We start from the raw sequence: 27,135 nt of genomic DNA, 5'->3' as shown, positions 1-27,135 counted from the left end.
GGAAACTGAAGGTAGGTGGGGGGCTGCCTGCGGCTTCGCAGGCAGAACTACAACTGTACCCCCACCTTCAAAGACCCTCTCCCCAAGCCTTCTAGCAACAGCTTGGAAGGGTGGAGGATCACTCCACACCAATCAGGGAACGATCAAGGTTCCAAGGACAAAAGCTGGAATTTCTTGGCGAGGAACTGTAGCGATGGAGATACTAGTAACTGAAGACATGGTAGAAGATCGAGGATCCAGGCAAGACATAGACAAACACTGAAAACATGAAAGACTACCGGATTGCAGGATGGCAAGGCTTGCATCTCACGTTCTAGTAGTCAAGGTGACAGAGATTGGAGTCCAGGATGAAACTGGAGAAGAGAAACCAAATGAAGATAGCATCTTGGAGTGGATACCGGTTCTTGGTTCACAGTGGTCAAAACAAGAGTGGCAAGTAGACAAGCATCATCTTTGCGGTGGTAGCATGGTAAAGACGGATCAGACTTCAAGCTGGATTCTATAGGTGTGAAGATGGAACTCCAGGAGAGTAAGTATACAAACTTACAAGTGCCACTCACTTTTGGATAGGCAGTGGTGCCAGGAGGACTCTGATGGAACTAGGAAGTCCAACACAGATGGCACAGGAGGTGGAAAAGCTGATTCTAGAGGTAGCTTTACCTTTTGAAGATGGTTTGTTCATAGCTAAAAGAAGGCAAGTACGAAGAATCTCAGGAACTGGAGAAGTCTCTGCAACTTGGTAAGGAGAGAGTTGCTTGTTGGGAAATCCAAATGTTACTACAGGCCTCTCACAAGGTGGTGAAGTCCGTTCTCAGAGGAACTTGACAGTCAAAGTAGGTGTCACTGTGGCACATTATGCAGGGAACTGATTTGTTGAAGGGGATTACCCAGATGACTGTAAAGATGAAGTTTCCTTTAGGGCTGGATCAAGGAGCCACTTAAGGTGGACGAAGCTTCAAGAGACAGGGCTCGAAGACAGCAGAGAATTCCAATGAGTATGCAAGTGAATCCCCATAGATGGAAGGTTGGAATGCAGCCGGTGGCGAACATCCTTGCAGAAGCAATTGACTGGTGGAGAACACAGAAGCTGGCAATACTTTGGTGATCTTGTAGAGCCATTCGGGAGATTCTCCGGGGTGATGGATTGAGAAGATAACCATCATGGGTTCTCATGGATCCCAGGATAGTAAAGTTGAATCGCCATGTGGTGTCAAGAAGACCGGATCCCTTTAGGAAGATCAACAGCATGGCAGTGCAGGCATACAGGACAAGCTGGAAGATAGTAGTTGCAGTCCATAGCCTGGCAGCAAGACAGTACAAAAGAGCAGAAAACAGGGAATCAGTGTCTCCCAAATCCTGATTCTAGTAGCTTGGAATGCTGCATGAAGAATGCTGGAGGATTAATGGTGACGAGTTATCTGGGTACAAGATGGCTCGCAATGATGATACTAGGTAGAATCCACTTGCACGGAGCAAGGGCTGGATAGAAGCTGTGGATTCAAGGCGACTTGCCATGTTGAAGTCATGAAAGTGAAACTGCGAAGATCTGACGTGGAATCCATGGCTGGAGTCACCACTTGCAGATGCGGAGAGAAGCTTTAAGCTGAAGATGGCCACAGAGCAAGCACCAGGACAGTGCAAGCAGGGACTGGGTTGGAAAAGATGAGAAGAAGACAGGTCTAGGGTGCAGGTGCCTCCTGCAGGTCATACGAACCCAAAGACCCAGAGTGTTGATGTGGAGTACACTTTAATGGAACGTACTCCGTGATGCTCGAAGACTCTTGATGTTGAAGATACTGGATGCTGGATGTGGAACCTGGGTGCAAGGCGCCTCCTGCAGGTCATATGGAACCCAGGGAGCTGGACGAACATCGTAGTGGGAAGAACGGAGATGGTCTCTGGAACAATAGCAGGTGCCTCCTGATGGTCGAAAAGGTTCCAAGATGGGTTGGACTCGGAGATGATCTGGATGCAGGTGCCTCCTGCTGGTTGTGGGATCCAGACAACTGTAGAGAGACACAAGCAACAAAAGAAAAAAAAACTTGCTAGAAACAAGGAATTAAATGTCCAGGAAACTGGGAGCAAACTTCTGGGCAAAAATCAAGTTATCAGAGGGTCCAGGAACTACGGCAAAAAATTCTCTGGGCAAGTAGCAAATTGGAAAAGTGGTCCAGGAACTGAAGCAAAAATTTCCAGCAAAAACCAAGGCCAAAACAAAATGTCCAAAAAACTGGAACCCGTCACAGGCACAGCTCAACTGATCCTGTTTGCGGAGCGCGCCCATCAGGGCCCGGTTAGGAGCTCGGAGGCGCGATCCCATCTAAGGTAGGATGTGAGCCCTGGGTCACGGCAAGGTTCAGGGAGGAGCCCCAAGATACACCATGAGAGGTGAGCTGGTAATGAGCATGGGTGGAGCAAGAGCAAGGCTGGAGCAAAGACAATGCAAGGATTATCTGGAACAGGAACAAGGCAGGCTCAGACCTCCACTGGACCTACACGCACCAATGAGATCCAGCAACAGAATGCTGATCTAGAGAGTAGCCCTCCGGCCACTCAATAGCCCTTCCGGACCCACCGCTTGGGAATGACGAGTGCATGAGGCCAGACAGAGGCTAAGGTCAGGAACATGAAGTCTCAGACGAAGACTCAGGATACTCGGAGTATTCAGAGATGTTGACTTGGATGCTCAGACGAAGACTTGGATACTCAGGAGACACGGACCAGGGACTCAGGTTATTCCAGAGGACTCAGACAAGGATTCAGGATACTCAGAAGACTCGGACAAGGATTCAGGTTGCTCGGAAGTTTCAGGCAAATATTCAAGAGTCAGGCGAAAGTACTGGGTGGAACTGCATCGCAGCGCACCCTACACAGCCGCTTGTGGCTGGTCGTGGACCACACTGTATGTGAAGCAGACTCCAGGCGAGGAAGTGGAACTTGAGACTGGAGCCATGACGAAGATTCAGTAGAGGCCTGCACCGGGGCGCACCCTACACACAGCCGCCTGTGGCTGGTCGTGGACCATGCTGAAGTGGGAGCAGGTTCTGGCAGGCATGGACGGAAGCAGACATAAAGGAACTCCGTAGACCGGGACAAGATTCAAGACTCAGGATACTCAGAAGCAAGGCATTAAAACCAGAAGTCTCCCAGAGGCTTGTGCTGCGGACAAGAAGAAGGCCTTTTACCATGAAGCGCCCTACACAGCCATCCCATGGGCTGGTCACGGACCACGACATGGCATGCCAAGTGAGGTGGACAGATGAGGGAACTGGGAACTGGACGAAGAGCTGAAGATGAGACAGATGAGGTCCAGACAGGAACATTGGATATCAGGGACATGGAACATGGCACCTCAGGACATGGGACATCTGGACATGGAACATCTGGAACATCAGGAACAGAAGAGAGACGGCGAGGGACGAGACCAGGAACATCAAGGAGATGAAGTTCAGGAACACGAAGAACATGGAACGAAGATCCATCAAGGCACAGGAGACCACGGAAGACCTGGATCGAAAGGAAGATCACAGACACTGTGCAAACACGATCCAAAAGCACTGAGGAATGGCAGCAAGGCCCTTTTATAGGGCTGAAGTGGAACAGTTTGATGACATCATCAGCGAGGGCCCCACGGCTTTTCCTGCTGCTGGCCCTTTAAAGACCGGAGAGAGGCGTGTGCCTGCACCTATAGTGAGCAAGGAGAGAAGACTGCGATGGTGGCGTCCCTGCCACATGGAAGACCAGAGAACAGCGGCAAAGGTGGCAGCCACAAAGAGGAGACCTCCCGGCGGTGGCACTAGGACCCCGGGGGAGCCAGCAATGCGGCAGCCTTGGCTGCGGTTGAGAACGTCGTAGCAGCGGCCTGGCTGGCTGCATGGAAACTGAAGAGAGGCCTTTGGGGTGATAATGCCTAACGATCTGAAGTCGTGGGAAACAATGTGACAAGGCGATAGGTAAAGCCAAAAGAATGCTGGGCTGCATAGAAAGAGTAATATCGAGTAAGAAAAGGGAAGTGATTATCCCCTTGTACAGGTCCTTGGTAAGGCCTCACTTGGAGTACTGTGCTCAGTTCTGGAGACCGTATCTCTGAAGGGACAGAGACAGGATAGAGGCGGTCCAGAGAAGGGCGACCAAAAAGGTGGTTGGCCTTTGTCGAATCACTTATGAGGAGAGATTGAAGAATCTAAATATGTACACCCTGGAGGAAAGGAGGAGCAGAGGTGACTAGGAATTATACATTACATCTATGCTGACGATATCCAATTAATTCTACCGATAGATGACACAATAGAGAAAACATTAAATCTAGCTAACATGTACCTAAGCATTATAAAACAGCTACTGACACAAATGGAACTTGTTATTAATATTGATAAAACAGAATTCCTACACCTAGAACGGAAAAATACTGAAATCAGTCAAACCTCAATAATCCTCAAACACAACCAGAAAATTGAACTAGCTGGAAAAGTACGTAACCTTGGAATAATAATGGACCCTGAAATCAATCTAAAACAGCACATATCACTAAAAGTAAAGGAAGGATACGCAGAACTGATGGTACTCAGAAAACTAAAACCACTACTAACTCAAAATGATTTCCGAACAATTCTACAGGCACTAATTTTCTCCAGCACGGATTACTGTAATGCCCTGCTGCTAAGACTACCTAATACAACATGAAGACCACTTCAAATACTCCAGAACACAGCAGCGAGAATACTAACCGGAAAAAGGAGGAGGGACCACATAACCGAAACCCTAGCGAAACTACATTGGTTACCGATTGAACACAGAATTAAATACAAAACCCTATGTACCATCCATAAACTAATTCATGATGAGAAATCAGACTGGTTAAACACAGCATTACGGGTACACGTCCCACACAGAAATCTGCGATCAGCAAATAAAGCACTCCTAACCATCCCTTCAGTTAAAACAGCAAGACTAACCCAAGTGAGGGAGAGGGCCTTATCATTAGCAGGACCCACAATTTGGAACACAATGCCTCCAGAGATCAGATTACAAAGTGATCTCAAGGCATTTAAGAAAAGTTTAAAAACATGGCTTTTTAAACAGGCATTTTACAAGGAGACGGGAGAATAGAAATTATTCAGGAATAAGTAGATAAGCACCGACCCACAGTACTTAGGACGATACAGTAGAGTAGTCTACATCACAACTAGCTTATTGATAACACTATGTATGATAAATTTACCCGTAAAAGTACTTTCAGTACATTCGGTCATGACCCACTTCTCTAAAACTTATTTTTTCTAATGATATATTGTAACCGAAACTTTGACGGCACCTGTTAGAATGTACTATAGTACACTTTTACTTACATGAAATTTGTCCCTACTTGTAAACCATTGCGATGGTATATAACTTAGCGACGGTATAGAAAAGATTTTAAATAAATAAATAAATAAAATAAATGATACAGACTTTCAGATACTTGAAAGGTTTTAATGATCCAAAGACAACGACAAACCTTTTCCGTTGGAAAAAAATCAGCAGAACCAGAGGTTACGATTCGAAGCTCCAAGGAGGAAGACTCAGAACCAATGTCAGGAAGTATTTCTTCATGGAGAGGGTGGTGGATGCCTGAAACTCCCTTCTGGAGGAAATGGTGAAGACCAAAACTGTGAAGGACTTCAAAGGGGCATGGGATAAACACTGTGGATCCATAAAATCTAGAGGATGTGAATGAAGAGAGGGTGACTTGCGGGAATGATGGCTACTACCTGGAGATAATACCCGTATTCAATAAACATACACACGGTTAATGCAACTCCAACATTGCTCTATGCTTCAAAGGCAAGAGGAAATTGGAAAAAAGGATTTGCATTCACAAAAAAGCAGGGAGTAGCTTGCTTGTTACGGTGGTTACTACCCCAAACCAAATAAGCCTGATACTTCACTTTCAATGCATATCCAGCATAGCTCTCTGCTTCAAAGGCATGGGGGAATGAAGAAAAGATGATTTATATTCAGACAACAACAACAAGGACTGAATTACATAGTCTGGGTAAACAAATAAGCATGGGTGTAGCTTGCTTGTTACGGCGGTTACTACCCCGAATCAATTAAGCTTGATACTTCGCTTTCAATGCATATGCTGCATAGCTCTCTGCTTCAACAGAAGGGGGGAATGAAGAAAAGTGGATTTATATTCAGACAACAACCAACAAGGATTGAATTGCACAGGCTGGGTAAACAAATAAGCATGGGAATAGCGTGCTTATTGCGGCAGTTACTATCCCTAACCAATTAAGCTAGATACTTCATTTAGATGCAGCTCCAGCACTGCTCTCTACATTAATGGTGGGGTGGAAGGGAAATAGAACCATAGGATTACTAAGGGCCAAGAGTAACAGATAAGTATGAGAGAAAAGAAAACAAGTGTAAAAGGTTGCTGGGTAGATTGGATGGGCCATTTGGTCTTTTTCTGCCGTCATTTCTATGTTTCTATGTTTCATTTCTATGAAGGTAGGTGGGGGACTGCCCGCGGCTCATGGACAGAACCACACCAAGGTTATGTTGCAAGCACGGGGGTGAGGTCACTTGCTTTGGGGGGATGTGAGCCCTGGGACAATGGCGCAGCTCAGGGAGGAGCCCCAAGACACAGGCAAGGCCTGTGTCTTGGGGCTCCTCCCTGCTCCCTCCCCTAACCCCTCTCCCCCCCCCCCTCAACCATCCCTGTATATTAAGTACACATGCCCAGTATCACTGTAAATAAGTTCCGTATGCTAAGTGTATCAAGTGCACATGCCATGTAACATTGTATATTAGTTCATTTGCATATCTAATCCTATTTGAATGCAAATAGTTGTAACGCTGCTTGTAAACTCTCCTCTCTTATACTTATGTACTCATCCAGTTTTCCCCTCCCCTGTTCATTGTAATTTCCTTTCCTTCTCAGTTTTTTGTAAACCGACATGATGTGTCCTACGAATGCCAGTATAAAAAAGTTTTTAAATAAATAAATAAGGCCAGGATCAAGACAAGGAATATCTTAGGTACTGGAACAAGACAGGCTCAGACCTCCACGGGACCTGGATGCACAGGTGAGACCCAGCAACGCAATGCTGGTCTCAGGAGTAGCCCTCCGGCCACTTTGTAGCCCTTCCAAACCCTCCACATGGGAACGACGAGTGTGTGAGGCCAGATGGAGGCTGAGGGCAGGAACATGATGCGACATGGAACTGAGAAACTTGGGAGACTCAGATAAAGACTCGAGGGACTTGGAAAGCTCAGGCAAAGACTCGAGGAACTTGGAAAACTCAGACGAGAAGATGAAGACTTGAAATTGGAAACATGACAAAGATTCAGGAGAGGCCTGCACTGAGGCGTGCCCTACACAGCCACCCATGCCCTACACAGCCACCCATGGCTAAATCATGCACGGAAGCAGGAACAATGAACTCTGAAGACCAGGAACAGGATTCAAGAATTCAAGACTCAGGATTCAGGAACAGATCTCAGTGTTAAAAGCAAGGGCCTTCCGGAGACTTGTGCTGTAGACGTGAATACAGGCCTTGTGAAAAGAAGCGTCATACACAGCCCCCCATGGGCTGGTCACAGACCATGACAGTGGCATGCCAGAAAAGGTGGACAAGAGGGAAACCTGGAAGCAGGATAAAGAGTCAGAAGCTGGAACATCAGGAACAAAGAACATCAGGTACACCGGACAGGCGACGAAGGAGCTCCCATGAAGAACAAGACCAGAAACATTCACAGAACAATAAGAACATCCAACGAAGAACCATCTAGACAGGAGGAGACCATGGAGGACCTTGACCGGTGAAGAGACCACAAACAACTGTGAAGATCTGATGTGAAGGCTCCGAGGAGTGGAAGCAGAGCCCTTTTATAGGGCTATAGGAGCAATGAGGTGATTACATCATCAGTTGGGTCCATGGGGCTTTTCCCGCCATTGGCCCTTTAAAGGTTGAGAAGAAGCGCCTATGCAGCAACCTGGGGACAGGCAGGAGTGGAGTGTCAATGGCGGCCCTACCACATGGATGGAGAGACGTATAGTGGTGGCAGCACCAGGGCCATGAAGAGAAGGAGACAGTGGCGGCCCTTCTTGCTGCAGACAGTGGCATCAGCGGCGGCTCCACACCATGGAGGGAAGCCACGGCGGTGGCCACAAAGGAGGAGGAAAGGTGGTCGGGCACAGGCCCAACCGGTGTGGCAGGCAGCACAGAGGTGAGAGGGGTTGCTCATGGGTTGGGCTCTGTGAGCAGCAACCATAACCGCAACCCCACCTCAAAGCCCCCCTCAAAGTCTCTTTTCTTTGGTAGAAGACCAGGAGGCAAATCTTCCATACCAGCTGGGGAACTTGGGGGCCCAAACACAGGATCTCAAAATGCTTGGAAGGAGCTGAAACAATGAGGTATTGAAATATACTGAAGACATGACGAAGACAATTATAAACATGACCCAGCTTAGAGGATCGGTTCAATTCTTAAGCTCTCAGTTGGTTGTAACTGTAGTATAGCACATTAAAGTTGATTCTAGTTATACAGTTAACACACCACTGCATGTCCTTATAGTTTGGAAGAGTTGAAATGCTTAAATCGGACGGCAAGCTGGTATTGGTGAAGTGAGCTCTGATGACTGAAAGGAACTAGATCAGAAGCAGCATCTTAGAGGATAAATTTGATTCCTAGATGCTTAATTGATTGAAGTGGAATTGCAGAACACAGTAAAGCTGATGTCTTCTATAGCAGTAGCGATGGTAGAGGAGTAGCCGGGCTTGCATAACTAGCGACAGGTGGTTCTTGAGTAGGCCAAATGGTCTGGAAACAGGAATGACTAAATAGAAATCACAGAAGAAGACACTGAAGGCAACAAGCTGAACTTGAAGAAATACCATTACATCCTTTGGCATCTGATGGTGCATGGAGTTGAATCGGACAAGCCAACTGGAAACAGGTTTACCAACAGCAGGTTCCAAAGAGCAGACTCATAAGCAACAGAGTGGCTTTTAGATGAAAACTCAGTGGAAAGTGGAACTTGACCTTACACTAGAAGATGGTAAGACAATTGCCCAAGAAGGAATTTCAGGATTAAATCTTACTTAGAAGATATACAAGACAAGATGTTGGTCTCTAGAAACTAGGGTGGTTCCAACAAGAGATAGTATTAGCAATGTGTAAATTGCAGTCCATGAAGACAGGGAGTAGATCTGATCTCATTGAGGCAACAACATGGGCTGAAATCTGATTTGCCTTGTCTTTCAGTGTACACCAGGATGGAGCTAGTCATGCTCCTGGTTACTGCAGTGTGTTACAACACGAATCTTGAATTTGGAAGTCATCCCTTCAAGAAGAACTAGCAAGAACAGAGTCTTACACATTGATTAGCATGGCTACGTAGCTGACAGTAGAACCTCTAGTGGTAAGGTGGTTGGATAGATGGAAGACATGGCTTCATTGCCAGCAATTTTGGTGGTACAAGAGGAATGACTGAAGTGGTTTCGGGACGGAGAAATACTTCTTTCCATCCAATAAGCTATCGGTGGGAATAGGATTGCCAGCAGACTTGGAGTAACTGGAGAACAGATTGAAGGCACTTAAGAACATAAGAACATAAGAACCTGCCATACTGGGTCAGACCAAGGGTCCATCAAGCCCAGCATCCTGTTTCCAATCCCACAGCATAGAGAATGTATGGATGAAAAAAACTCTTTTGGAGGACAATTCAACCTGCGAAGAAATTCCAAGATGGAATTGAGGAAGTCCACTTAAGGAGAGCAATGTTGGCCCTTTGGATTAAAAATGGAAATGCAATAGAAAATCCATTGAGTGATGACCAAAGAATATAAACTGAATGGACGAAGGAACTGAGAAGAGGTCTTGGATTTCCAAGGAGGGTTCAGAGCCATAGGCCCAAGAACTCCAGAAGGATGAGAATACTGAGGGACATTAACTGAAGAGTGGCGATGACATTCGTCCTGCAAGATTAGAGATGACTTTCCATATCCAAAGCAGGAAGCAATGGGAGATATTGTCAGAAGACCACAGAAGAGGAAGATGGAGTTCTAGAACTCATCAAGGATTACAGCCCATAGGTCAATTGAAGTATGGTTAGTAAGCAAAAGCAATGACAATCTCTGGAAGCAGAGTGAGGCAGACCAGAACTGCAGGAAACCAGGTCTTGGGTGCAGGCGCCTCCTGCCGGTCGTGAAAAAAACCAACGAAAATGGAACAATTGAGATATTGGGAATCGGATGCAGGCACCCCCTACCGGTAAAGGACTGCTGATGAAAAAGCCAGCAAACTTGAAATAGACTAAAGGTTGAATCCTGAGTACAGGTGCCTCCTGCAGGTCGAGAGAAAATAAACCCAGGGAAAAAATCTGAACACTGGCAAGGATCAAAATGAGTTCTTAAAGCAGAGGCCATCGATGGAACAAAGAAAGCTCCAGGAACAAACTAAAGAGCTTGAGAGACTTCGATGCAGGTGCCTCCTGTAGGTCGAGAAAAAATAAACCCAGGCATAATGACAGGTGCTCCAAAAAGGAGTGGATGATTGAAAACAAAAGCAGGCGCCTTCTGTCTGTCATAAAAAATAAAAAATCCAGACACAAATTGAAAAACTTCTTGGCAAAGATCAGAAAAAAAGTCCAGAAAACTTTAAAAAATTCTTGACAAGGAACAAGATATCAAAAGGGTCCAAAACTTGAGCCTATCACAGGAACACATCCACCGAGCTCATGGCCTTAGCATCCTGTTATAAGCACGGGGGTGCAGTCACTTGCTGTGGGGGGATGTGAGCCCTTGGACAATGGTGCGGTTCAAGGAGGAGCCCCAAGACACACACCGTGGGAGGTGAGAGTGTCCATGGCTGGAGCTGGAACAAAGCGAGACCAGGATCATGACGAGAGCATCATAGGCACTGGAACAAGGCAGGCTCAGACCTCCACTGGACCTTCACGCACAGGTGAGACCCAGCAACACAATGCTGGTCTCAGGAGTAGCCCTCCAGCTACTCAGCCCTTCCGGACTCGCTGCATGGGAATGATGAGTGTGTGAGGCCAGATGGAGGCTGAGGGCAGGAACATGACGAGATATGGAACTGAGGAAGACTCAGACGAAGACTCGAGGAACTTGAAAGACTCAGATGAGAAGATGAAGACTTGAAACTGGAAACATGACGAAGATTCAGGAGAGGCCTGCACCGAGGTGCACCCTACACAACAACCCGTGGCTGGTCGTTGACCATGTTGAAGCAGAGCTGGCTCTGGCTTGAGTCTAGGGCATGGACGGAAGCAGAAACAATGAACTTTGAAGACCAGGAACAGGATTCAAGGATTGAAGACTCAGGATTGAGGAACAGACCTCGGTGTTAAAAGCAAGGGCCTTCCGGAGACTTGCGCTACAGACGAGAAGACAGGCTTTGTGCCACAAAGTGCCCTACACATCCCCCCATGGGCTGGTTATGGACCATGATAGTGGCACACCAGGAAAAGTGGACAAGAGGGAAACCTGGAAGCAGGACAAAGAGCCGGAAGCTGGAACATCAAGATCAGGAATGGAACATCAGGAACACAGGACAGGAGAAGAAGGAGCTCCCATGAAGAACAAGACCAGGAACATCAAGAACATCCAACGAAGAAACATTTAGACACGAGGAGACCACGGAGGACCTTGACCAGAGAAGAGATCACAGACAACTGTGAAGATCCGATGCGAACGCTCCGAGGAGTGGAAGCAGAGCCCTTTTATAGGGCTATAGGAGCGACGAGGAATTTTTTGCCAGAGGATGTGGTTAGTGCAGTTAGTATAGCTGTGTTTAAAAAAGGATTGGATAAGTCCTTGGAGGAGAAGTCCATTACCTGCTATTAAGTTCACTTAGAGAATAGCCACTGCCATTAGCAATGGTAACATGGAATAGACTTAGTTTTTGGGTACTTGCCAGGTTCTTATGGCCTGGATTGACCACTGTTGGAAACAGAATGCTGGGCTTGATGGACCCTTGGTCTGACCCAGTATGGCATTTTCTTATGTTCTTATGTTCTTATTTGGTAGGGGTCTGTCAGTGTTTTGCATGTGTGGCAGAGGTGAAGTGCTCTGCTGGTGTGGCTTCTGTGTGGGGTTGTGTGGCAACCTGGCTTATTCCATTTTCCTGTTAGGAGGTGTATTGGTATTTTGGGAGCTGGTGTTGTATTTGCAGTGTTACTTTTTCATGGGCGGGATTGTTGTTTAAGCGCTGGCAGTTGGTGCTGTTTTGGCATGTAAGGTTTGCTGTGTTGTGGTTGTTTGCTTATGTTTTTCTGGGAGTTGTGCCTACATTCAACATGCGTTGCAGTGGGCCTGGTGGCGTGTGGATGTTTTTGCAGGGTTTTCAGGTTGGCACCACAGCAGTGCATGTGGATGTAGTATACAGGTTGTGGGGATATTTTCGCCTGAGAAGACTGTACTCTGAATGTTATTTAAATGCAAAATATGCTATTATATATGCATAATTTGTAATTGTATGTTTGTAGAAGGCCGGAGTGGGGGAGGGGATGCTAGGGCATCTAGTACTCATGCATTGGCCATGAGTTCCGGAGGAGAGGGGGTGGACCCGGGGGGGGGGGGAGGCAGTGTGCTTCTTGTTTGCATGGGGCAGCAAAAAAGCTAAAACCAGCCCTACCTAAGAGTTACACTAAGGTCTGATTTTTTTTCTGTTTTTTTACATGGTAGTCAGCAAAGAATCCAGTGACTTCCTGAAACATAAGAAAATAATAATGTATCAGGAGAGCTACATAAGCAGGAGTCCTAAATGGATTCTGTTGACACTCTAAAGCTACAGTTGTAGCGCAAATGATTCATAGTTATCATTTTCCAGAGAGTGTCACTGAACCAGATACATGTGGTCCCTCTGTCATGGTCAGAAAGTGGTATTTATATTGGAGGAGTCACCACTCTTGGAAAGCAGAGAAATTTACTAATGAACTTATCAACCTTTCATTAAATAAAAATATTAATTGTGATAATAGTCTTTTCATCAATAATTAGTCCCTCTAGATGAGTGTGCTACAAATCTTACTGGCTGGTCATTTGATCTTATTACTATGTGATAGCACGCCCAATTTTATATACTATTTTGTAATTAAACCAGATTTCAGTAGGAAGAGCGTTCGGGTTACAGAAACTATCTAACCTCAGAAGTGGAAGGACTATGAAAAAATCGCAATTATAAAATTATTTTAAAAAAAAATTTAAATTCATAGTTTATGTAATAATGTTTGTGCTATGGGCCATAATTGGGAAGATCAGATTTGTTTGTTTTTTTTGTTTTTGACCTGTTATAGATTTTTCCAAAACTGTTTGTCCAGCATAATTAAACTTCTTGTATAACTGGTACTTTATTATTTTTTAGTTATGTAGAAATCATCAGTGTATAGACATCAAAGACTTGAATGTTAAGTGTAATGAAGCAACTAAATGCAATGGACGTGGAGTAAGTAATTAAAGCATATATTTATATATATTTATGGGGCAATTTTCAAACTACTTGCATTGGTGCAAAGTTCACAGATACTTTTGAATCACATTCTTTGCTCAAGTTTTCAAAGCAAATGTTTATATATATTATGCCTGAGTCTACCCCCTTTCATTCCTCATTTCATGACCCTTGTTCCAGAGCCTCCTTTCATTTGAAAGAGACCTGACTCATCTGCATTTATTCACTGGAGTTATTTAAAAGTCTCTATCATATCTCCTCTTTCCTTCTCATCCTGCTACACCAGTCAGGAACAATTGGGTTATGTTCCCCTTCCAGCAGATGGAGGCACAGCACATGACTTTCTGTGCCATCATCATTACTTAAATGTGGTACAATGATAGTTAAATTCCATATTCTCTGCCTCTAGCAGATGGAAGAGCACTGATGTAGCAGTTTTTTATTTTTCATTTACACTGGTCTTTAAAGATTAATTCAAACAAATTAAAATTTGTAGCTAATACTGCACTTTCTTGGCTGCTGGTGGGTCAGGCATCTGAAATATTTCAGAGTAGCAAGCCCTTAATTCATTGCTGCCATTCCAATAAGAGATGCTGGTAGTGCCTAAAAGGGGATTTGAGTAATCATGTAAGCTAGAGGATCCTCTGAGAAATTGCTGATGCTCCTTCAAACCCTCCCTTGTTTCTCAATAAGCATTAAAAAAAGAGGTTTTATAAGAACTAGATATTCAGAAAGGAGGAATCTAAATATATTGCAGGGGCAAATACTGCCTGGATTTCCCTAAGAAAGAAACCACTTTAAAAGTCATTTGCTATAAATTTAAGAAAGCTTAATGTTGGAATAAAACCGCTGTGTCACATGTAAGTGTAGACAATCTGCACCTGCAAACAGCAAACAATGCTCAGCTTGCCTCTGTGCCAAAATTGGTACAAAGGATTCCTCAAAATCAAAACAGACAAATAAATTAAGCACTCTGGAACAGCAGCCATTTTGAAAACAGCTTGAGCTGTTCACAGCACTGCACAGCAACCGAAAAAAAAATCTTGATCCACTGATTTTAATGCCAGAAAATTAGCATATAATGGAAGTAGAAAATACTAAAAGCTTTTTCCATCAATAAGCAGGCTGAATTAGCCATAATCTATGGGTGATGTCATCTGACAGCACCAAACGAACTTGTCTCTCCAAGCTAGTCGAGCTTTCAGCTCTACTGAGCATGTGCAGGAGTTAACATATGAGTGTTGTCGCAGTATCCTCAGTCTGTTTTTGTTTGCACTATGCATGGATGGTCTTTGTCTCTCCTAAATTTTTTTGTGTTAAATTTGATTCTTTTTATTACTCCGTGCTGCTACAGTGACCCAACATTGCACTTTTCAGTGTTATGTTGTCTTTTTTTCCTTGAACCCATAAAAAAAAGAGAAAAATCTTTTGTTGTATCAAAGTTTCTCAAACTTCTCAGTTCTCAGGCTTTAAATCCTATGACAGCAGCCCAGATCATGTCAATAATGGATGGTCATGACCAGGGTTATATTTTTCTCAGTTCAGATCACAACCACTTTAATTTGTGAATTGTGCAAGATGTTTCCGAATTCACAGGCCTCTGGGCATGAAGTAAAAGCAGGTCTGCTTCCAGAAGTCATCACTCAAGATCTTCTAAAAGCCACCAGAGTAAATCTTCATCTGGAACTTTTTCACACTGGGATAACGTGGACTAGAAAACAACAGGTGCATTGAGTCCTAAATACCTTCGCTCTAAGGAGCTGGGGTCAAAGGGCCGACCAAAGCTATGCACTAGGACTCCTCAATACAGTCAACTCAGTTTGCGCCAGTGTTGTCCAAAAAGAAAAAGACCCTGACACAACATCGATCGAAGAGTGTGTCAGTTTAGGATGCGTTGAAGAAAACGAAGCAAGGCACATCAGAATGTTCAACACACAGGGCATATTGGAACGTCCAACGCATGGTGCATTGGAGCTCGCAACACATGGTGCATTGGAGTGCATAGTGCAAAAAAGCATCTGATGCACAGCACATCGAAGTGCCTGATGGAGAGCCCATCACATCCCTTGAAGCATGATGCATTTAAGTGCTTGATGCATGATGCACTGAAGCATTCAGCACATGATCCTTTGAAGGGGCTGGCACACAAACCACCGGAGCTCTTGACGTACCAAACATCGACGCATGGAGCATTGAGGTTAACACCATAGGATATGCAGCATCTCTTGATGAATGCAAAACAATCCTTTGTGGGTTCTATGGCACAATCATCAATGCAATTGGTTACAAAAACAATGCATATGGTGCAGAAAGATTCCATCCTTCCCATTAGTTCTGACAAGGCTACTCGCCTATCACTGCAATCTCTGCAGTTTGCCACTTCCTGGCACTCCAAGCACCCTATTTCTTATCCAGTACTACTGGTCAGGCCTGTAGAGCATGATGCCTGGGACAAACTGAGAGCTGCTATACTTTACCCAGCTCTAATCCAGCTTCAGCACTTCTAAGCCAGACAGTTTCCTCCAGCTTTCGCCTCTTATCACTAAGGCCTTGCCAGTTTCACAATTACTTTCCCAGGGCTTACAATTGCAGTCTCTAGACCCTATCTGTTCCATACTTCCTCTGGCCTGTAATCCAACTCTTAGGGGGAGAATGGTTTCTGAAGATGATGCCCCTTTGACACCAACTCAGAGGTCGCAACTGGCAATGGAGCAAATCACTGGCATTGCTCACAGTTCCTTCTTATCGTTCTTCCTGGAACCAGAGCTGCTTCCTTAGCCACTTCTTTAGTCTTATCTGTAGGCCTATCCCATTCTGCCATTTTAACCACAGAGAGTGATTCTGGGTGCTCCACCGTTACCCACTTCTTCTTTATTGGGACAGCTACATTTGTTGGCATGAAGTAAACATCCCCCACCCATATCTGCTCCATCCAGATTGCAGAGCCCTCCAGTCTCACCGTCCTCCTCTTGGTGCAGTGTCCCATCCCAGAGAAGTCCCCAGACAGCTCCACTGGTATGCTGCTGACCTACCTCTAGGTAAACCGGATCAAATATTGCTGCCAGAAGACTTTACAGATTCCAAGTTCATAGAAAAGATGGCTGTGGTGCTCATTGTTGCAGTTCACAAGGACCCCCAACTCTGACCCCAAAGTGGAAGACATGTGTATCCTTAAGATTTTGAATCTCCCTGCTGAACTGTCAGCCTTGCCCACACATTCAATATTATTTATTTATTTATTTTAATTTCTATACCGGTATTCTGGTACAATCATACCGGTTTATGATTTAAAATACATAAAACAACATTTAACAAAATATATAACAATCTACCATATAAATGGGCTTGGACCGACGTGCCGCAAATGTGCAGTAGAGAGCAGCTCTACTGCGCATGCGCGAGAGCACGTCGGTCAGAGGGAAGTCCAGCGGACGGCTGTCTTGGAAACGGCGAGGAGGAGCAGTGGCGGCAGCACAAGAGGTCTCCGAGGGGTCTCTCTCTCGCACGCGCGGGGAGAAGCAGCGGCGGCACAGACAAAGAAATGGGAGGTCGCCGGGAGTCTCTCTCTCTCGCGCGCCTCTCCACTGGGCTTGGGAGAGGCACACGCGAGAGACCCCCGGAGACTTCCCATGGAGCAGCGGCGTCGGTATCTAAGTGTCAAGCAGGCCAGAGAGAAGAAGAGGGAGTGGAGGAGGGCTGAGGGAGAGGGACGGGGTTGTGGAGGAGGTGGGAGGGGAAGGAAGAGGATGTAAGTGGGGAGGGTAAAGTTGTGGAATACAGAAAAAGGGAGTGGAGGAGGGCTGAGGGAGAAGGAAGGGGTTGAGGAGGTGGGAGGGGAAGGAAAGGGAAGATGAGAAGGGATGGAAGGAAGAGGATGTAAGTGGGAAGGGTAAAGTGGAGTAGAGAAAAAGGGAGTGGAGGAGGGCTGAGGGAGAGGGGAGAAGGGGAAGGAAAGGGAAGGTGAGAGGGGAAGGGAAGAGGATATGACTGAACTAGTGGGAAGGGTAAGAAGTTCTGGAGAAGAGAAAAAAGAGTGGAGGAGGGCTGGGAGAGGGAAGGGGTTGTAGATGAGGTGAGAGAGGATGGAAGGAAAAGGGAAGTTGTGGAGAACAGAGCGGCTCTAACCGTGCTGGTCTGACCGATGGAATTTCGCCTGTTTTAACGGGCTTAACGGCTAGTAGTAAGATAAAATAATAAAAGGTTAAAAATGAGATAAAATAAAGTATAATTAAATAAATTGCCACAAGAAAACAATTATGAAGAAAAATTATGAAGAAACAAAAAACAATTATGAAGAAACAAACAACCACCGTACAATACAACAATAAGGTAAAGGACTGCTTTTTCAAACTTCAAGTCTTGAAAAGGTTGAGACCCCTCCTCCACTTCCAAGATTTCCGATCAGTTTTACAGGCAATCATTTTTGCTAAAATTGACTACTGTAATTCACTACTACTCGGCCTTCCCACGAGCACAATAAAACCTTTTCAGATGTTACAAAATGCTACAGCAAGGATTCTAACCAAAACTAACAAAAGAAACCATATAACACCAATTCTGAAGAACCTACACTGGCTCCCAATCAAATTTAGAATTCTGTTCAAAGCACTATCATCAATCCACAAAGCGACTCATAACACCACCCCCCTGGACCTCAGGTTCCCACTTCAACCTCGCATCTCCTCCAGACCGGTTAGACAAGCATACAGAGACAATCTACAGGCCCAACCGATCAAAACATCATTAAGCAAAAGAGCTTTCTCCACAGCCGGACCTAAGCTTTGGAACTCTCTTCCTCCAGACCTCAAGCTAATACAATGCCCATCCACCTTTAAAAAAAGACTCAAGACCTGGTTGTTCAACCAAGCCTTCTCCTAACTCAAAATCCTACTAGATTTCTCACCAGTGATCTTAGTCATTGATAACTCCTTAAGAGAATCACTCGCCCTTTTTACCTGATGTAGTTAAATCGTGATACCTTCTACCCTACTATTAACTTGCTGATCTTTACTCCTTCTAACATTAGGCTTCACTGGTCTCCTTACCTATCTTATTTTGCTGTTAAACCCAGTTTGTTATATCCAAGTTCGATCATCCTGTTTATTGTAAGACACCCTCATGTCATGTTATTGTTGTAATGTAAACCGACTTGATTGGTAACTTTGTTACTTGAATATCGGTATATAAAAATGCTAAATAAATAAATAAACTTATATATAATGATATTCAGCATAAAGGGCCATCATATTAAGCACTACCTGTTACGGTCCCGGCCGCGAGTGTCGCGACCTGGCCCTTACCTCGATGGTCCCGTTCTGCCTTGGGGAGTCAATGGCCTGTTCTGCGGCGTTCCCGCGGGAGGGACGCCGCTGAGAAGCCCCTCCGGGATGCCGCCTTCCTAGGCGCGCGCACGCGCAAGAGCCGCACTTATGAAGGCCTTTTCCCCGCCACAGAAGACTCCGCCTCACGCCTGACGTCAGACGCAGCAGCCTATGTAAGGCCGCCGCGGATCCCAGAACTTTGCCTTGCAACAGGGTTCCTTGCGGTTCTCAGTTGCTCCGAGCCCCGGAGTGTGCTTGCCCAAGCAACTTCGTTCCTGCCTGAGACTCGCTGCGCTCTGGCTCTCGAGTCTTGCCTCTGTTCCTGCTTGCTTCCAGTAACCTGTCTTGCTTCAGTTCCAATCCGGTTCCAGTAACCTGTCTTGCTTCTGTTCCAGTCCGGTTCCAGTACCTGTCTTGCTTCAGTTCCAGTCCGGTTCCAGTAACCTGTCTTGCTTCAGTTCCTGTCCGGTTCCAGTACCTGTCTTGCTTCAGCTCCGGTCCGGTGCCAGTAACCTCTCCTGCTTCAGTTTCAGTCCGGTTCCAGTACCTGTCTAGCTTCAGCTCCAGTCCGGTTCCAGTAACTTGTCTTGCTTCAGTTCCAGTCCAGTTCCAGTATCCGCCCTGCGTTGGATCCAGGCTCCGTTTACCTAAGTCCCAGCGCCTGGGCTCCTCCCGGGGGAGTACCGGCTTCCAGGTTGAACCCCCTAAGTCCCAGCGGCTGGGCTCCTACGGGCTCCTCCCGGGGGAGTACCGGCTTCCAGGGTGAAGCTCGTTTGTCCACCTCCTGCCTGGTATCTGCCTCCCGGCCTGTCCCTAGAAGAGACTATAGTCCATCTTCCTCCAGTCTCCTGCAGGCCGGCCCAAGATTCCACTAAAACTGTTTCTCACAACGCTATCATCATATACACACCTTTGTTGCTTTACATATAATCATCGGTCCTATCATATCTTATCCATCCATGGACTCCATCACATTTTTTAGGATTTTTTATGCAAGTAAAATGTCACTTATCTCAAATCTGAGGCTGACATAAGTTTTCTTTTAAGTAGCAGCTGTGACAAACTCCATCCGTCCCAACACACGCTGTATTTTGAGTAAGAAACTCTAGCTCAGGGGATGGTGTTACTAGTTTCCAAGGAACTTCCTTTCAAACTGCATTACTTTTTACTCCATAAATTAACATGTGAATATTTAAGATGTAACACGTAGTTCAACTCTCATCTGTGATGTTCCATAACATCACAGATGAGAGTTGAACTACGTGTTACATGTTTGCCCCCCTGATGCAGCCCATAACATCACAGATGAGAGTTGAACTACGTGTTACATCTTAAATATTCACGTTAATTTATGGAGTATAAAATGGGGGTTGCAATGTTTCAAAAAAAGTTTTCAATGAATGTTGAATGTTAACAACAATGCTATCATGTGGATATGATGATGAATGAAGAATTCTACTCAGCTAATGATATTCAACTCTCATCTGTGATGAGAGGAGCGCGGGCAGGTCCCCTACCTTGCCACGGCTAGTCGGGCCGCTGGCGTTGCTTCCTTCGCGGCGGACGTGCCACTGCCGCTCCTGTTCCTCCTGACGCGCTGCAGCCACTCCCGGGGTCCTCGGGAGGCCAGGAAGCTGTCCTTGCCTTGTCGGGGTCTTCAGCCAGCAGGGAAGCCGTCCCTGCTGGTGCCTGCTGCTGCCCTGGTCCCTGCTGGTGCCTGCAGCCCTCCTTCTCTCCCTGTTTGATTTCTTCACGGCTGGAAGCCGCTTCTGCAGCCTACCTTCCTCCAGCTTCTTGGCAGGGCTGCTCCCACTGCCTGCCTGCTTCTTGGGCCTTCCACGTGGCTGGGAGGACGCCACCAACAATCCTGCTTCTCTCCTCCAGCTCTTCTTAGGCGCGGGCGCGTGCCTCTATTCTCCTTTTCAAGGGCCAGCCAGGTGTGGCCCTCTCCTAACTCCTCCCCGGGCGTTGGCCTCTTCAGCCCTACAAAAGGACCCAGCATTCAGTCCAGCGTTGCCGTCACAAGGAGTTAGACACTCCTGGGATCCTGCTGTCCTTCACTCCAGGAGTCATCCCTGTTCCAGCACTTCTTCAAGGTTCTGTGTTTCCTGTTCTTCGTTGGAGCTCCATGTCTCGTTCAAATGTCCATGATCCAGTTCCTGTTGTCCATGTTCCAGTCCAGATGTCCGCCTGCTGTTCCTGATGTCCGTGATCCAGTCCTGAGGTCTGTCTCTGATCCTGTAATCTGTGTTCCAGTCCAGATGTTTAATATCCGTTCCTGATGTCCATAATCCAGTCCAGATGTTTGTTCTCCTGATCCTGATGTCCGTGGTCCAGTTGTCCCTTCCTGGCTTGCCATGTCATGGTCCGCGACCAGCCCCACGGGTGGGCTAGTAGGGTGCTTCGTGATGCAATGCCTCCTCCACTTCTGCAGCATAAGCCTCCGGGAGACTTCCGCTTCTGTCCTTATCCCTGGTCTACGGAGTCCCTTGTGCTTGCTCCGTCCTTGCCAAAGACTTTGCCAGAACCTGTGCCATCCCAGCGTGGTCCGCGACCAGCCACTGGCAGCTGTGTAGGGCGTGCCTCGGTGCAGGCCTCTACAACTTCTGAGACATGTTCCTTTTCATTGCTCCACATCCCGTCTAGAGGCTCTTCGAGTCCAGCGTGGTCTGTGACCAGTCCCGCAGGTGGACTGTGTAGGGCACGCTGCGTCGCAGTCTCAACCCAGTACTTTGCTTGACTCTCCTGAATACCTAGAACCTTGCCTAAGTCTCATCTGTGCTTCCAAGTACCTCGTTCCTGAGTCTCGTCTGTGCTTCCAAGTACCTTGTTGCTGAGTCTTCGTCTGAATCTCCATGTTCCGGTCTTCGCTGCCCTGGCCTCCATTCGGCCTGCGGCAGGTCCGAAAGGGCTTGGAACAGTCAGAGGACTGTTCATAAGACCACCATTGTGTTGATGGTCTTCCTGAAGCATGCAGGTCCGGAGGAGAGTCAGTGTCTTCAGTCATCTGTCTTCAGTCCAGCCTCGCTCCTGTCCAGCCCATGCTCGGGCATGCCTCACCTGCCACGGCACCTCTTCGGAGTTCCTCTGGGGTCAAGCCGTGATCCAAGAACACACAAGCCCCTGGAAAGTGAAACCGCTCTCCTAGCGCTTCCTAACATTATAAGTGTCTTTTAAAATATTAATGTATGTGTGTAATTCTATGTAAAGCCCTTATCTCTTATTAATGTATGTGTGTAATTCTATGTAAAGCCCCTTATCTCTGTTGGGCAGTTTATCGTTATATGTAAACCGGAGTGATTTATAGTCTCTATAAGAACCTCGGTATATAAAAATTAAAAATAAATAATAAATAATTGTTGGTCCTGCCTGGGAATGCCCCTACATTGCCCTTTTTTTATGTATTAATATGTGTGGGCGAAAGTGAAAATACACGTGTATTTTGGACTTATAAAATATGGAACACGTGAGTAGAGTAAGGCAAAAAACAACAAAGGGACAACCTTATGCCGTGGAAGAATTTTATTTGAATTGCCCGACTCCGGCCGAGTTTCGCCACTTAAGGCTGCATCAGGGGCTGAATTATATAAGTAGCTCTGCACTGTTGCTTGAGTGATTCCTTCTTCTGGCAAAATTTGGCGTTGCAAATTTCTATAGTTTTCTGTTTTTCAAAATTGATGACGGCACAAAGTCAATGTTGTGTTTTACACACTGTACTCAAGCAACAGTGCAGAGCTACTTATATAATTCAGCCCCTAATGCAGCCTTAAGTGGCGAAACTCGGCTGGAGTCGGGCAATTCAAATAAAATTCTTCCACGGCATAAGGTTGTCCCTCTGTTGTTTTTTGCCTTGGCTACGTGGGACCATCTTCCGATTTGTTTTATTGGGCCTACACATGAGTAGAGTGTCATGCTAGCTGAGTTTGGAGAACACCTCCCCCAGGAGTAGGGTCGGGCCGGGTTTATCGTCTGCCTAGCCAAGACCTTCTCCCGCAGATTGAGTCCTTGGGTTCTGGGGGTCGGTAGGGTTTGGCTTTGGCGGCAGAACATCATGGTAGAAGATGAGGCAGGACAGGCTAGATGAAGCTGGAGAAGCTGGACAAGGCAGGGCAAGCACAGGCAGAAACTGAGGTCAGGCACAGCCAGGACATTGTGGCAGAGCAGGCTGGAACCTGAGGACTGGCTACAAGAGCTGGCTGCAAGCTGAAGACTGGATATTCGAGCAGGCTGGATGAAGCTGAACTGGCTGGACAGATACAGCTGTAACAGACGGCTGGATACGTGGTACGAGCTAGGACTGGATACTGAACAGGGACTGGGGCTGGATGCAGACATAGGCTGGGTAGGATACTACGTTGGGGCTGTGACTGACTACATACACAGATTGGGCAGAATTCTGAACAGAGACTGGGAACTGGACATAGGCTCAGGTTGGGGACTGGATGCAGACTGAGGACTGGATCCAAGCTCATGATGAGGACTAGATACAGAAATAGGCTGGGCAGGAGAATGAGCAGGGACTGGGATTAGGTACATACTGGGGCAAGACAAGGCAACGGCAAGGCAAGGAATAGATACTTGGAACCGGATTGAACAGGGCAGGCAATAATAGACAGACAAGGACAGGATCAGACATGGTCTAGACAGGACAACACCGAACAGAGAACACTGAGGCCCAAAGACAGCAAAGCAGAAGGCCTGTAGGCCACTAGGCATAAGGCCTGTAGGCCACAAGGCAAGGAAAGACCTGAGTAGGCCACAGAGCAAAGTATAAGGTAAGAACAGGGCGGAGACTTCAAGGCAAGGCAAGGCCTAAGTAGACCACAAGACAAAGTATAAAGTGAGAGCTGGCCCAGAAGCCACAAGGTATGGAACAAGGTAAGCATGGCCATGTCAGAGAACCAAAGGTGATTCCATGAAGAGGCATCAATGGACTGAACAGCTTGACTTAAGTAGTGCAGAAACTGCTGAGTCAGTAAGAAAGTGGTTCAGGTAGCTGGAAGCAGAGCTTGCTGGAGGCCTCTGCTAGTGGGGCGGCATCATTGCAGGTAAAGGCAGGGTATGGTGAGGCTGCATAGCAGGTGACACCATATCATAGAGGTTACTTATGTACATATATGCTAAGTTTTACATGCATAATGTTTTGAAAATTCATCTTTAAGTGTGTAATCCACATGTCCCACATGGATGTGAGACTGGTGTTTAAAAGAAAGAAAAATCTGAGGGACGTAATGGGTCTGTCCCTAGTAGTTAGAGAGGTTTGGGAGTTGAAAATGTGTACCGAGGGGAAAATTTAGGATATGGAAGTGTGAAGGATGTAAGCCATATATCCTAAGAACTTGTGGAATATGGGAAGTTGAAAAATGTAATTGCTGTTCAAATGAAGACTGAGAGACTGTTGGTACTTTCACCTGTTGTAGTTGCAGATCATGTAATATTGGAAGACTTACTCTATTATATCCTATTTACTGAAATATCTCTGCAGTTCTCACAGGACAAGCAGGATGGTAGTCCTCACATATGGGTGACATCACAGGATGAAGCCCTGTATGAAAAACATTTCTGTCAAAGTTTCTACAAGGCGTTGACTGACACTGGCACACTGAGTGCACTGAGCATGCTCAGCCCGCAATTATCCCTGTGAGCCACAGGTGTCTCCCTCAGTCTTCTTTTTTCCGCTCTGCAGTAAGCATAGTGGTTAGGAGCTCTGTGAGAAATTCTAACCGTTTTTTCTTCACGGAAACACTTAAACTTTTACTTCACAAACACTTTTCCCTGCACGGGTCTCCCTTCGCGTACGTTTTTTCAACGCTTAGTGAGTACTATTCCCTGTTTTTTCGGTTGGTTCCTGTCACCTCCCTGGCCTGCCAACTGACTGTGGCCTTCCCTCTCTCTATGTTTTCAGTTAGCCGCACATAGCCTGCGAGTGTCCTTCTGTGACACTCTGCCTGGTTATTAGCGCTATGGCACAGTTTCAATTGCCACCAGGGCCCCTGTCGATTTCAGGTCCTTCAATTTCCTCGGTACCCTCGTGCAGTCGATGCCCCCATCGCTACCGTCAGTACCCCGTTCAGACCATCCTGGATTGTTAGATGCCATCGGTACCCCTCCCCCCACGGTACACTGATGCCATTGGTCCCTGCATCATTTCTATCAGTGCCATGCATGTTTTTCATGCATGGCACTGATAGAAATGGAACTGATTTTTCCCTGGGTTTCATTGGTGCCATCATCACCCGGGTGGATGCCATCGACCCACACTTTTGTGTCGTCGGTGCCATCCAAGCCTGAGTTGATGCCATCATTGCCTAGGGCACTTCCATCGATGCCCAGGACATTTTCATCGATGCCATTGTCCATGCTGGGTCGATTCCATAGATGGGCATCAATGCTAGGGTCGATTCCATCAATGGGCTTCGATGCTAGGGTCGATTCCATCGATGGGCATCGATGCCAGGGTCGATTCCGTCAATGCAATCGATGCCAATGTCGATTCCATCGAAGCCAATGTCAATTCCACCGGTGGCATCGATGCCAATGTCGATGCCATCGATGCCAAAATGGATTCCATCAGTGCCCATGTCAGTACCATCAATGCCCATGTCGGTGGCATCAATGCCAATGACGCCATTGGTGCCCGAGTCAATCCAATCAATACTGTCGACGTCCGTGGCTATGCCGTCGATGCCCGTGGCCATGCCACCGATGCTGTCGGCGCCCGCCTCCATACAATGATGCCCTCGACGCCCACGTCGCTTCCATCGGTGTCTTCGACATTCTTATCGATGCGCTCATCGACTCTGTCAATGCTGCTATCATTTTTCCGATACTAACGATGTTTTTTCGATTATTCGATGCCACGACGTTTTCATAGATACCTAAGCCGATGCCGTCAGTGCTTCCATCACTGTCATCGTCGCTGCCCATATCATTGACGTTTTTTCATATATATTTTTGACGATACCCTCGAGGCCACTTCGGCTGCCATCGACACCGTCAATACCGACATAGCCACGTAATGTCCTTGCCTAACATAGTGCTCCATGCTTTGGGTTCTTATTAAAGCCCCGTATTAGTTTACGACACTACATAGTGCCAGGAGCAGTGCAGGCATGCTGGCAGTCCGTCAACAGTCACCATCCAAGACAGTGAGGGCATCCATCTTGGCACTGGGGAAAGACCGGGCTGAGCACCGTGGCATGCATTGTCACCAACACGGTGACCATCCGCCACCGATGCCATCCAGCACATCGGTGCTATCCTTCTCGATGCTGGAGAATGCTCAGGCTGAGCAACATCACCACTGCCATCGACACTGTTCCGCACAGTATTGGCAGTCCTTGGTGCTCCAGAAACACTGGAACGAGTTCCGAAGAATTCTGCACTGGCGTCACGAGACATCGAGCCGCTGCGATGAGGGCCAGGTTTACGTGCTGTTAATTGGCTTCCCTATTCCCAAGGCGTGCCCCACCGACATCGATGCGGGATTGTGGCCCTCCACTAATTACGGTGGTAGCTCCAGCCACGCTCAGCCCGTCTCCTCTATACCTGCGCTACCATACCAGGCATCAGAGTTGAGACGGGCGTCTACTCCCTTGATGACTCCTGAAATCCACGGAGCCAGCAATCTTCACCGGCTCGTCCTTCGGCGATCCACGTCAGATGATAAGTACCCGCTTCTGCGGCTTTCCCATTGAGATGTGTTTTCTAATTCGGGCTACATGGTTCGAAATGTTCTAGGTCATGTACCTTCCAAGAACCGTATTAATGTCACATATCTCTATGCCAGCTATGTCAGCCACAATACCAAGAGAACCTCTCTATCTATCAGGCCAATACAGTAAAGTGCGGCCGCAGTTACCCTGCTTTTAACCCGCTTTCTACTCACAATTTGGCCGCGTTAGTCCAACCCGCGATTCACTATCCCCTTTAACCCAAGCTTACGGCCTCTTTAAATCAACGGGTAACCCTTTCCACCCGCGGCATGCATATGAGATGTAAATGATCGGATTAGCTATTCCCTCCCATACAGTAACACGCGGCCCGATTATCGCTTTTTAAACCTGCAGTTTTGCCGCCCGTTTAACCTGCTAATTTACCACCTACCCCTACCCCTGCGTTAGTGTGGAGCGTCAGGCAAGCCGAGATGAAATTTCACGGGCCACGGAGCAGCCCCAGCCAGCCCCGCTTCACTGCCTGACCCCTAACTCCCCGGGACAAGACCAAGCAAACTTTCCGCCAGCCCCCGCTCACCTGCCCTGGCCGCATCCATCTCCCGCACTGACAGCTCCGGAGCAGCCCCAGCCAGCCCCGCTTCACTGCCTGACCCCCTAACTCCTCGGGACAAGACC

General features: G+C 47.0%; 1 protein-coding gene across 4 annotated transcripts in view; it reads left to right on the top strand.

Moving 5' to 3' along the window:
* LOC115092720 (disintegrin and metalloproteinase domain-containing protein 9-like) overlaps nt 1-27,135 on the top strand; it is a 978,865-nt gene that overhangs the window by 795,424 nt on the left and 156,306 nt on the right. For all 4 annotated transcript variants that reach the window (XM_029603963.1, XM_029603962.1, XM_029603965.1 and 1 more), the window contains exon 17: nt 13,380-13,460. In XM_029603963.1, coding sequence (XP_029459823.1) covers nt 13,380-13,460 — 81 coding nt within the window. The remainder of the gene's footprint in view (nt 1-13,379; nt 13,461-27,135) is intronic.

Source organism: Rhinatrema bivittatum, chromosome 5, assembly GCF_901001135.1.
Source record: "Rhinatrema bivittatum chromosome 5, aRhiBiv1.1, whole genome shotgun sequence".
NCBI classification, from domain to species: domain Eukaryota; kingdom Metazoa; phylum Chordata; class Amphibia; order Gymnophiona; family Rhinatrematidae; genus Rhinatrema; species Rhinatrema bivittatum.
Note: the sequence above shows the minus strand (reverse complement) of the source record. Positions and strands in the feature narration are given on the sequence as shown.